We start from the raw sequence: 13,128 nt of genomic DNA, 5'->3' as shown, positions 1-13,128 counted from the left end.
CATACTTCCCAGCTGGAATGGTGTCACATGGGTGATGAGCGGTGCCTCGTTTCCTCTGGACGTGACGTTTGGAGTTGAAACCAAACCGTTCATTTTTGGTTTCGTCAGACCAGAGAATCTTGTTTCTCATAGACTGAGAGCCCTTTAGGTGTCTTTTACAAATTACAAGTGGACCTTCAGGTGTTGTCTGGCTTCTCCACCATCAAACCCAGATCGGTGGAGTATTGCAGCGATGGTTGTCCTTTATGGAAGTTCCTCCCATCTCCATATAGGGTTTCTGGAGCTCAGCCCCTGTGGTCATTGGGATGTTGGTCACCTCTCTTACCAAGGTCCTTCTCTCTTGATTGCTCTATTTGGCCAGGTGGACAGCTCTAGGAAGAGTTGTGTTTCTTCCAAACGACTTCCATTAGAGGATTATGGAGGCCGTTGTGCTCTCGGGAACCTTCAGCGCTACAGATTTTCTTCTGAAGCCTTTCCCATATCTGTGCCTCGACACAATCCTGACTTTATGCTCTCCTGGTAATTCCTTTGACCTCCTGGTTAGGTTTTTGCTCAACTGTTGGACCTTCTATACACAGATGTGTGACTTAATTATTATAATTAATTAGTCCAATCCATTGAATTGACCACAGGTGGACTCCGTACAAGGTGTAGAAACACCAGTTGAATGGGACACACCTGAGGGACATTTCAAGTGTCATAGCAAAGGGCCTGAAATCTTGTGTCTGTGTGATATTTCAGTTTTTTTATTTTTAATTCTGGGGCGTGGAGTTCTATTTGATGAGAGGATAATAAATTTAAACGGCTTTAGAATAAAGGCTGCAACATAATAAAATGTGTAAAAATTCACGGGGGTCTGACTGCAGAGCTCTTTTTTGAATGCAAACAACAGTTTCCTAAAGTATTGAAAGGGTTTCACTTTAAGATCCGCCATCCTAGGTCAGCCGCTCTCGAAAATGGATCACAGCACAAGCAAACAATTAATATTAAAGCAAAATGCCACAAGGGTCTGACGATAAGAGCAAGAAGGATTTTTTTTTAACAGTAGCTGTCCCTAATCTGTCAGGATGATGAATTGAACACAACAGCGGTTTTATTATTGGCATTGTGCTGGGCCAACGCTGCACAGCTCTCTTATTCCTTAACTGTCCCACAATGGCCCAGGTTTCATTAAGTAATGGACTTCCCTTCAGGAATTGACTGTGCTGCTCTTTAAGTTAGAATAGACAGATGGTCCATAGCTTTATATTTCATTCCACTCAAAAGATTGGGTGGGTGAAAATAAAACATCATATTTCTACCCCAAAAATGTAGGGCAGGGGTCTCCAACTCTGGTCCTGCTCTGCTACAATGGCTGCAGGTTTTTCATTCTAATCTTTTTCTTAATTAGTGACCAGTTTTTGCTGCTAAGTAACTTCTTTTGCCTTCATTTGAATTGGCTTGATAATTAAGACTGACTGCGGTGAGCTGGCGCCTGCCCAGGGTTTGTTTCCTGCCTTGCGCCCTGTGTTGGCTGGGATTGGCTCCAGCAGACCCCCGTGACCTTGTAGTTTGGATGGATTAAGACTGAGATTATTGTTTCACTTTTCCTTAATTAGCAGCCAAATAATAATGAGGGACAAAAATGAGACAACACAAGACTAGATGACCTGTGTCCACCCATACAATATCTGAAAGTAAAGAAAGGTGCAGGTCCACGGAACCCAAAAGGGCTGCACTCTGGGTCTCCAGTTCCCAGCATGCCCTGTGGGTATCCAAATGGGTACCAAAGTCCAGAAATGTTCCCATCTAGTGTAGTGGGGGAGAAAATATTCACCAGTTGTCATTTACCCCGATCCTTCCCGGCTGGGTAAGGGTCCCTGTATGTGAGAAATCTATTACTATATACTATACTGTATATATGCACGACTGCTCAAAAGTTTTAGTACACCCCAGTTTTTTTTTCAAATGTAATCAGTTGAAATGCAATAAATAACCTCAAATGGTGAAAAGGTAAGCAGTAAACTTCCAGAGGTTAGCAAAAACTAAAAAAAAAAAAAAATCATAGTATTCCAAATGGGCCTTCTTCAGGGAGCGACTAATAGGTTACAGCCTACAGATGTTCTGCAGAAATTAAAGGAAATGAAGCCTTGCATGTTGAATCAAACAGTCTGCACAGGTGTCCCAACCCTATGAAGTACTTTATATATATATATTGTCACACACATGTGAGTAGGAGGCAGCTAAAGGGTCTGAGTAAGTGTAATAAAACCTCCGACATGGGGGTGGTGGAGTGCGCTGACAGACTTTCTCAGTTCCCTACAGACGTTTCCCGGGAAATCCTGCAAGGTTTTGGTGCCTCAGAAGACATCACTTCCGGAGCTGGCCCCTTTGCTGACATCACTTCCAAAGCCGGCCCCTGTGCTGACATCACTTCCGGAGCCGGCCCCTTTGCTGACGTCATTCCCGAAGCTGGACCCTTTGCTGACGTCATTCCCGAAGCTGGACCCTTTGCTGACGTCACTTCTGGTTCTGGCCAATTTGATGACATCTGTTCCTCTACTGGCCTTTAAAGCCTCCATCTTGGGCTACTCTAGTCAGTTCTGTTTTGGACTTTGTTATATGCAGATGATGCTACTTATTTCAACCCTTTTGCAGCTGAGAAAAACAATATACGGATGGCTGCCCCAAACCTTTATTTTTACTTGGACTCTTGATTGTCACTATATATATATATATATATATATATATACTGTGGCGTGGTGGCTGGGGCTGCTGCCCAGCTGGGGCCAGAAGGACCGGAGGAGGGCTTGCGCCTCCGACAGGCCACGAGGGGGCGACCGCCCTGTTTGCTCTTTGGGGGCCACGGGTACAGAGCTTTGAAGTTCAACCCTGTAGGGGCCCGTGGTCACCTCCAGGGGGTGCCCCGCTGCCTTTGGAGCCCTAGACCTCAGCACTTCCGTCACACCTGGAAGTGCTGGGGGAAAGAGGACCGGCGAAAGAGTGTCGGGAAGCACCTGGAGCACGTCCGGGCATGTGTATAAGGGGCCACCTCCCTCCATTCGATGGCTGGAGTCAGGTGGAAGTGGACAGAGTCTTAGAGGAGAGGAGTGGAGGCGGTAAGGAAAAGAGAAAATGCAGTTGGAAGAGGCCTGGACTTTGGGGTGATTGGTGCTGTGGCACTGGGTTGTGTGTGCCAGAACTGTAAATATAATTGTAAATAAACGTGTGTTGGGTGACAAATGATGTCTGCCTGTCTGTGTCCGGCCTGGTTCCCACTATAATATATATATATATGTATGTACCTGTATATATACACACACTAGCTGAGTAAGCCTGTGCTGTAAAAAACCCGGCTCCTAGAAACCATGGATTCTGGCACTTCAATCAATCAGTTACCTCGCTTATGTATTAGCGGCTAAGTGAGTTTATCTTTTATCAATGGTTTCACTTTGGTGACAGAGTTGCTTTCCTTGAGCTTCATGCTGTAGCCTTGCAGTTCTGGGCCGGGCAGACAGACACACACACTTCCACGTGTAGATGTTTTTATATATGTTTTATAGATGTTTTATTGTGGACACCAGGGGGTGTTCCATCTCCCCAAACATCCAACACAAGCAGGTTTAGATACAGGTATACAAGGCAAAGAGGTTTTATTGTGGGAAACTCTTCCCCAAGTGTTTCTCACCACAGGTACAAGTACAATTAAGCACAAGCACAATACAGCAAAACTTTCTTCCCTCAATGTCACTGCCTTGTCCACTCCTCCATGAAAGCGTTGTCCTCTTCCTCTTTGCTCTGATTTGTCCACGTGAGGCAGGCAGCTCCTTTTATCTAATCTCTGGGAGTGCTTCCAGTGATATGATGCAGCAGCTCCGAAGAAGTTCCAGGTGACGTTGAAGCCCTGGAATAGGGACTCCCAAATCCTGCAGCTCCCCCTGGTGTCCCCTGTTGGCCAAACAAGGCTGTCCCCCAGGACTACAGTACCCAACATGCCTTGTGGGCACCCTTGCAGGGATCCAAGCCTGGGCTTGCTGTCATCTGGTGTCCTTGGGGAAACAAAGCCCTCCGTAAGCTTTCTCCCCCTGTCTTTCCACCTCAAGGGCATCATGGCTGGGTAAGAATGCTGTCCTTCATTATATATATCCCAGCCTCCTTCTTGTTTCTTGACACACTTCCGCTGAATGATTCCTTTTCTGAAAGTCCTTAGTGTCTTAGAGTGAGGATGTGCAGCATTGTTCATAATGGCGCTCAGTTTTGTCCCCATTCTCTGCTCCACTATGACCTTCAGGGGGTCCAGCATGCATCTCATAACTGAGCCTGTCTTAATAATCAGCTTGCTGATTTGGTGGGCTTTAGCCCAGCACACCACACTGGCCATCACAGAGTTGTAGAAGATGTGAAGGATGTCACTTCACGCATTAAAGGAATGCAGCCTCCTAAGTACAATGGAAGTATCGAGTTTTGCTTGGTGGGGTAAAACAAATTAAAAGGATTTGAGCACAAAACTGCGGCATAACAAAACGTGTAAAAAATGAAGGGGTCTGAACGCATTTTGAATCCACTGCCCATTTAGGTTACGTAAGTTACTGCTGTTGATGGGTTTGGTTTCCATTTGGAGCAGAGACAGGTGTGTCGGCTCGCTCTGGGTCACACAGTGAAGTCAAGGTGGGGTATTGAACTCGGCACTCCGTGGGATTTGAAGTTCAGGGTCTGATCCCCTACTGCCTACTGCACAGAATGTACACATTTTTACACTTTCTTTGTTAAAGCCGACGCTCATTAGGCTTGTGGGCCTGTCACTTGAATTTCTCTTTAGCAGATTAAGCTTTGACATGCAATTGATGAAAAGAGTCTTTGGAGGATAAAAATCGCCAAAGTCTCTGAGAAAAGCCGCAGCAGTGCTTGCTTTGCTAATGCACTCCTCGTTTCTCTCCTCAGGATATTGAAGACCACGTGGCGTTTGTAATCACCGTCCCCACGGCCCTGGCGATATTCCTGACCATCTTCGTTCTGGTTTGCATCGAGTCGGTCTTTAAGAAGCTGCTGCGACTTTTCTCTTTGGTAATCTGGGCCTGCCTTGTTGCCATGGGATACCTGTTCATGTTTTTTGGAGGAATCATCTGTCCTTGGGACCAGGTAGGACAAATGATATGTCCTTCAGAACTTCTCCGAAAACTCAAAAGAAGGTGTTTTCTCTGTGGTCTTTGAAATAGTTAATGCAATACTCTTGTCATTTAGAAAATATTTTGTTCATTTTAATTCTGTTTGTGGCTGAAATATTACACAGCAAGAATGGGTGTCACACTTCAAACTGTCTCTAACAATACCCTGGCCACTAGAGGGCACTTGGAAAATCAGGTGGCAGTTGTCATGATTTCTAGAAGTTTCATTTTGCTTTTTTATTCAAAATGGTAGTAAATAGTTAATACAAGGTGAGACACAAAAATAACTGGATTAATAAAAAAAAAAATATTTATCAATGAATTACAGCATTCTAAGCATTGTCACCTTCTATATACTGCCCCTCCTGATCTCTCCACCACTCCATACGTATCTTTCATTGATTGAAACAGTGCTGGAAGTCTTCGGGAATGAGTAAAAATCACAGGGAGCTAAATCGGGCGAATATGGAGTGTTTTATCTTGTTAGAGTAATATATTGCTGTACCTTCTCCTTTTGCATTATTAATATGTAGCCTTTGTCAGAATGCCTCAAATCTCCCAGACTTACCACTTTTTATAAGGTGTTGTATTTTATAACTTCTCCCCACCTTCCCTTCTACATTTATAATCTCAGTCAATTAGGTGTAGTAAAAGACAAGCAGGAGTTACGTTACACATAAAATAATGTATTATTGATAATATTCATAAATAATGCAAAGTACATTTGAATATTGGCAACCATACAACTTGATTAAATGGTGATGTGTAGTTCAGTTGGCACACAGACTTGTTTGTTACTTAAAATGTCTATAGTTAAGGCATCATTGGTGCTCAGCTTTCAGCCACATGTCTGTTCAATATGGCTGCCGAGCTGTGCTCTTCATTGTGTTGTCTTCTTCACCAGATGTTAGTAAGAGAGAGAGAGAGTGTGAGGTTATGCAAGTATATTTATAGATGTTCTGTCCAACCCCTAGAGCCAATAGGGCGTCATAGTATTTAAAGGCCTCTGAGACAAGCCAATTCCAAACAGCCATACCTCAGACCAATGGGGAAATAGAACACCTTCACACCTGCCATCCCCCCAAAACCATTTGTTGAGCTAAAGTTTGCCAGTTAGGCAACCTGGCTTTTATGTGGGGGTTGAAAGACTTTAGCAGAGAGACACTCACCAAACTGGTTTAAGGCACATCCTCCCAACTCTGTCATAAAATTACAAAGAGACTCAGTCGTAAAAGAAACATGAATGCTTCTTACTAAAGTAACACTAAATTAAATTTTTTTGCCTAAATTTCAAATAAAGACATACAAAATATGTATCAAGTTATATGCAAAATCTAACATCACAACAGGGAGGATGATCAAGGACAGGGATGTCAGTCAAAAACTGCCTTACAGAAAAAGAGAAAATTTGCAAGAAATTTTGATGTTGATTCGCTGTTCAAATAATTTTCACCCGACATTATCGTGGCACCCTGCGGTGGGCTGGCGCCCTGCCCAGGGTCTGTTTCCTGCCTTGCGCCCTTTATTGGCTGGGATTGGCTCCAGCAGACCCCGTGACCCTGTAGTTAGGATATAGAGGGTTGGATAATGGATGAATGGATGGATTATCGTGGCAACTCATGTAGCGAATGTTCTGCAAATACTGACTGGGCTATTCAGAGGTTATACAGTTAGGTCCATAAATATTTCAACAGAGACAACTTTTTTCTAATTTTGGTTCTGTACATCACCACAATGAATTTTAAATGAAACAACTCAGATGCAGTTGAAGTGCAGACTTTCAGCTTTAATTCAGTGTGTTGAACAAAACGATTGCATAAAAATGTGAGGCAACTAAAGCATTTTTTTAACATAATCCCTTTACTTCAGGGTCTCAAAAGTAATAGGACAAATTAAATAACTGGAAATAAAATGTTCATTTCTAATAATTGGTTGAAAACCCTTTGCTGGCAATGCCAGCCTTAAGTCTTGAACTCATGGGCATCACCAGGTGCTGAGTTTCCTCCTTTTTAATGCTCTGCCAGGCCTTTACTGCAGCGGCTTTCAGTTGCTGTTTGTTTGTGGGCCTTTCTGTCCGAAGTTTAGTCTTCAACAAGTGAAATGCACACTCAGTTGGGTTAAGATCAGGTGACTGACTTGGCCATTCAAGAATTTTCCACTTCTTTGCTTTAATAAACTCCTGGGTTGCTTTGGCTGTATGTTTTGGGTCATTGTCCATCTGTATCATGAAACGCCTGCCACCCAATCAATTTGATGTCATTTAGCTGGATTTGAGCAGACAGTATGTCTCTGAACACCTCAGAATTCATTCGGCTGCTTCTGTCCTGTGTCACATCATCAATAAACACTAGTGTCCCAGTGCCACTGGCAGCCATGCACGCCCAAGCCATCACACTGCCTGACTCCACCGTGTTTTACAGATGATGTGGTATGCTTTGGATAATGAGCTGTTCCACACCTTCTCCATCCTTTTTTCTTGCCATCATTCTGGTAGAGGTTCATCTTGGTTTCATCTGTCCAAAGAATGTTTTTCCAGAACTGTGCTGGCTTTTTTAGATGTTCTTTAGCAAAGTTCAATCTAGCCTTTCTATTCTTGAGGCTTATGAGTGGCTTGCACCTTGCAGTGCACCCTCTGTATTTACTTTCATGCAGTCTTCTTTATGGTAGACTTGGATATCGATACGACCAAGCCCTGGAGAGTGTTGTTCACTTGGTTGGCTGTTGTGAAGGGGTTTCTCTTCACCATGGAAATGATTCTGCGATCATCCACCACTGTTGTCTTCTGTGGACGTCCAGGTCTTTTTGCATTGCTGAGTTCACCAGTGCTTGCTTTCTTTCTCAGGATGTACCAAAACTGTAGATTTTGCCACTCGTAATATTGTAGCAATTTCTCAGATGGTTTTTTCTGTTTTTGCAGCTTAAGGATGGCTTCTTTCACCTTCATGGAGAGCTCCTTTGACCGCATGTTGGCTGTTCACAGCAAAATCTTCCACATGCAAGCACCACACCGCAAATCAACTCCAGGCCTTTTATGTGCTTAATTGATAAGACATAACGACGGACTTGAACACACCTGCCCATGAAATAGCCTTTGAGTCAATTGTCTAATTACTTCTGAGCCCCTGAAATGAAGGGATTGTGTTCAAAAAATGCTTTAGTTGCCTCATATTTTTATGCAATCATTTTGTTCAACCCACTGAATTAAAGCTGAAAGTCTGCACTTCAACTGCATCTGAGTTGTTTCATTTAAAATTCATTGTGGTGATGTAAAGGAGCAAAATTAGAAAAAAGTCGTCTCTGTCCAAATATCTATGGACCTAACTGTACCTAGCGGTTTGTGAGGGCGTGAAGGAGGGGATATAGTTCAAGGATTCACATCCGGCCGACCTCCAGACGGTTTTCCAGGAAAGCCCCAAGCCCAGTCTGGTTATTTTTGTGTCTCACCTCGTAAAATGTTATGAAGGTGGTTACAGAATTTTGGACTTTGATTCAAGAATTGTTTCCTTTTGTTTATGTATTTTCTCATTCTCCAGTAACGCTACTTTGTTTCTAGTACGGAGATGCAATGCAGAGAAGTTTTGTTGACGGTTGCTAGGTATCGCTGTAGGAAACTGCAGAGGTCATCGTTCGAGTGGCATCTGGGGTCATGGGGTATTGTTACAGTTTGTCAAAGGGGATCAGCTATAAAAATAATAGAGGTGACCAGAAAAGAAACACCAGGGAACACAAAGATCAAAAAAAGAAAGGCCATCCATCTTTCAGAAGAACCGAATCGCTTATCAAGTCTAATAATCAGAAAAAGGGGTCAGAAATAACGTCACCTCAAAATGACAAAAGGTTCTCGTGATTTTTATTTTATTTTTTTTTTATTTGTCCACAAACTCAGATATCGAAGAAACAAATAGAAGTGAACTTTATACGTTTGACCTCAGAAGTGTAAACATGTGATTTCTGGGTCGACTGCCTAGCAACCTGGCCACGTTAATACACAACATAGTGACTCTTAAAATTCCAAAAATGGCATTGAAATGATGCAAAAAATAATAAAACACACCTGAAATTATCACAGGTTCACTCCTGGGTGTCACTTTCTTGTCTGAGTTTACGGATATCAAAAGACTAAGTTGTTCATGTTCTTCTTAAGAGTCTGTTTGTTTTTATTAATTCTTTTGTTTGTCTTGACTGCGATTTTGGTTCTTGATATCAAAAGTCAAAACAGTTTCTAAGTTTGTTTGTGTTCTTCTTAAAGTCCTGGCTTTTCTGAATTCTTTTGTTTCTTTCGACTACGATATTGGTTCACGTTTAAGCTTTGTTCTGTTGATTGCTTGGTACTGCCTTTGTTACTTTGACCTTCTGTTTATCTCCTGGTCTTTTCATTGCTACGAGGCACAACAATGGGCATCAAAGTTGTGCTGAGAGTCTTCAAATCATTTGCATTTCTGGCAAGAAGGTCAAGTGGTTTGAAACTTACAGTGATTACTTCTATTGTGACCTTGCTAATTTTGCATATTTCTGCTCAACATTTAAATCTTTATTAATTTAAACTTGTTTTATAACAAATCGAGACCCACTGCATTGAATCCTGTGTGACAAAGCCTGGAGATATTGAGCCATGACTTAACAAGATCTCATCACTGTGCTCCTGTCGTATCTTAAGCTGGGTTCCTCCCCTGGCTGGGGCTCATATTCATGTTTTATATCCCCTTTGTTCATTTTGTATTCTTTGATGTATGTTTATTAGGTGTATCATTCTTTATGTTTGGCTTTGTAAATGTAGATAAACTGCCTTTGTTATATTCCATGTACTCCAAGAGGCGGGGTCACCTGCCAATCGCCACCAGGAACTTCCCTCCACCCTATAAATCTGGCAGTTCATTGTGAATTTGCTTTGGAGTGGTTAAGTGTTTCACTGTGATTGGGTCCTTTGTATATTTTGGAAATTTGGCCTCCTTGCTGTTTTCTCCACTACTCTGTTTGGATTCTGTATTGGGACGTTGTTTGTCTTGGATTACATTTGTTACAGACAATTCCGTTTTGTGTTTGTGCTCCTTATTTGTCATTGTGACATCGCATAATCCTTTTTGTGAAGAATAAGTCTTTTATTTTAAAAAGATTTGGTGTTTGCCTTTATTACTAGCCCGGGTTTGACGGTGATATCCCCCTCTAGTGGGCATTATTGGACATGCTTTGAGACAATGTACTTGGAACTCTTTAGTGATTGAGACTCCTTGTACACGACAGATTCTAAACATGTGTTCCATTTATCCTGGTGTTTGATAGTGCACAACTCCCTTTTGACTGTGATTAGGTTGCTTACCTTGAAGCTTGGGCTCTTTGCTGTCATTTTGATTTGTTATTAAGATGTTATAACTTTGTTAGGAGCACCTACTGCAATAGTCCTGTCTGTCTGTCTGTCTGTGCATGCCTTTCTGTATGAAACAACTCATCTCCCAGTGGAGTGATTTTTGATGAAATTTTTGCACACTAGTTCTTCAAGGACAGTTGTTGAGAACAAATTAAAATTATAAAGCTTTGTGCATCACAAAGTCTCCCATTGAAAAAAAATGGTTGAATCGGCAAACTCGACATAAATAGAGAAATATGCAACTTCAAACACGGATTAGTTTATTGTTTCAATTTTTCCTTGACTGCGGTTACAGCAGCATGTATGTTTTTGTATGTTTTTCTCCTTTACTCTTCCACCAACCTCTCAAATCTTCAATACAACGCCAGGGAAAAGTCACATGTGCACAAACAGCTCATGTTCTCCAGCATCTTTAGGTATGTTAAGGATAATAATGAGGAAAGCGATTACAGTCAAATGAAAAAGTTTGGGAACCCCACTCAGCCTGCATAAGAATTGACAAAAAAGATAACAGTGGTATGTCTTTCATTTCCTAGGAACATCTGAGTACTAAGGTGTTTTCTGAACAAAGATTTCTAGTGAAGCAGTATTTACTTGTATGAAATTAAATCAAATGTGAAAAACTGGCTGTGCAAAAATGTGGGTCCCCTTGTAATTTTGCTGATTTGAATGCCTGTCACTGCTCAATGCTGATTACTTGTAACACCAAATTGGTTGGATGAGCTTGTTAAGCCTTGAACTTCACAGACAGGGGTGTCCAGTCATGAGTGGTCAAAGGTATTTAAGGTGGTCCATTGCAAGTTGTGCTTCCCTTTGACTCTCCTCTGAAGAGTGACAGACAGCATGGGGTCCTCAAAGCAACTCTCAAAAGATCTGAAAACAAAGATTGTTCAGTACCCTGGTTTAGGGGAAGGCTACAAAAAGCCATCTCAGAGGTTTAAACTGTCAGTGTCAACTGTAAGGAATGGAATCAGGAAATGGAAGGCCACAGGCACAGTTGCTGTTAAAACAAACGAGGTCTGGCAGGCCAAGAAAAATACAGGAGCGGCATATGCACAGGATTGTGAGAATGGTTACAGACAACCCACAGATCACCTCCAAAAACCTGCAAGAACATCTCACTGCAGATGGTGTATCTGGACATCGTTCTACAAATCAGCGCAATTTGCACAAAGAACATCTGTATGGCAGGGTGATGAGAAAGAAGCCCTTTCTGCACTCACACCACAAACAGAGTCACTTGTTGTATCAAATGCTCATTTAGACAAGCCAGATTCATTCTGGAACAAAGTGCTTTGGACTGATGAGACAAAAATTGAGTTATTTGGTCATAACATAAAGTGCTTTGCATGGCGGAAGAAGAACACCGCAATCCAAGAAGAACACCGGCTACCTACTGTCAAATTTGGTGAAGGTTCCATCATGCTGTGGGGCTGTGTGGCCAGTTCAGGGACTGGGGCCCTTGTTAAAGCCGAGGGTCGGATGAATTCAACCCAATATCAACAAATTCTTCAGGATAATGTTCAAGCATCAGTCACAAAGTTGAAGTTACACAGGGGTTGGATATTCCAACAAGACGATGACCCAAAACACAGTTCGAAATCTACAAAGGCATTCATGCAGAGGGAAAAGTACAATGTCCTGGAATGGCCGTCACAGTCCCCTGACTTGAATATCATCGAAAATCTATGGGATGATTTGAAGTAGGCTGTCCATCAAATTGAACTGAACTGGAGAGATTTTGTATGGAAGAAGAGTCAGAAATTCCTCCATCCAGAATCCAGACACTCATCAGAGGCTATTGGACAGCATCTAGAGGCTCAAAGGAGCAAAAGGAGGCTCAGTTAAGTATTGATGTCATATCTCTTTTGGGGTGCTCAAATTTATGCAACTGTCTAATTTTGTTATGATGTATATTGCATATTTTCTGTTAATCCAATAAACTTAATGTCACTGCTGAAATCCTACTGTTTCCATAAGGCATGTCAGAGATTAAAAGGAAGTTTCTAGTTTGAAAGCTCAGCCAATGATAAACAATAATTCAAAGAATTAAAAGGGGTCCCCAAACTTTTTCATATGACTGTATAGTCAAGATGGTGGCTTTAAAGGCCAGTATAGGAAGTGATGTCATTGGGGCTGGAAGTAGAAGTGAAGTCATCAGAGGCAGGACTGGAAGTGATGTCATCACAGGTGCCTGGACCAGAACTGACATCATCAAAGGCACCAGAACCCAGTGGGATTTCCCAAGAATGGTCTGTAAGGGATCAAGAAAGACATTAGTGCACCCCACCGCCCCCTGGTCGGATGTGGAATTGCCATTATTCAGGCCTTTTAGTTGAGTCCTACTTGCACGTGAATTAAAAATTAAGAGGGGTTCCCAAACTTTTTCATATGACTGTATGTATGAATACTCTACATAAAACTGAACCTTTAGTGATATAAACATAGTATGGGTTTAGAAAGATGTCTACTTATTTTCTGCTGCTGGACATGTAACAAGGGCCATGCCGTAGTATCCTGTTGCTGTGGTGCATAAGGTACCCCAACGCTGGACTCTATGTAATTGAAACTGGGCAGACACTGCGCCAGCAAATGAACTTACATAGATTTCATATCAAT

The 13,128-nt window shown here is 42.2% G+C and overlaps 1 protein-coding gene across 1 annotated transcript in view; it reads left to right on the top strand.

Annotated features, from left to right (window-relative positions):
- LOC120515751 (adenylate cyclase type 2-like) overlaps positions 1–13,128 on the top strand; it is a 623,137-nt gene that overhangs the window by 50,561 nt on the left and 559,448 nt on the right. The window contains exon 2 of the mRNA XM_039737035.1: positions 4,921–5,118. Within this exon, the coding sequence (XP_039592969.1) occupies positions 4,921–5,118 (198 nt within the window). The remainder of the gene's footprint in view (positions 1–4,920; positions 5,119–13,128) is intronic.

The sequence above is a fragment of the Polypterus senegalus genome, chromosome 15, assembly GCF_016835505.1.
Source record: "Polypterus senegalus isolate Bchr_013 chromosome 15, ASM1683550v1, whole genome shotgun sequence".
NCBI lineage: Eukaryota > Metazoa > Chordata > Cladistia > Polypteriformes > Polypteridae > Polypterus > Polypterus senegalus.
This window is presented reverse-complemented; position numbering and strand designations above follow the sequence as displayed.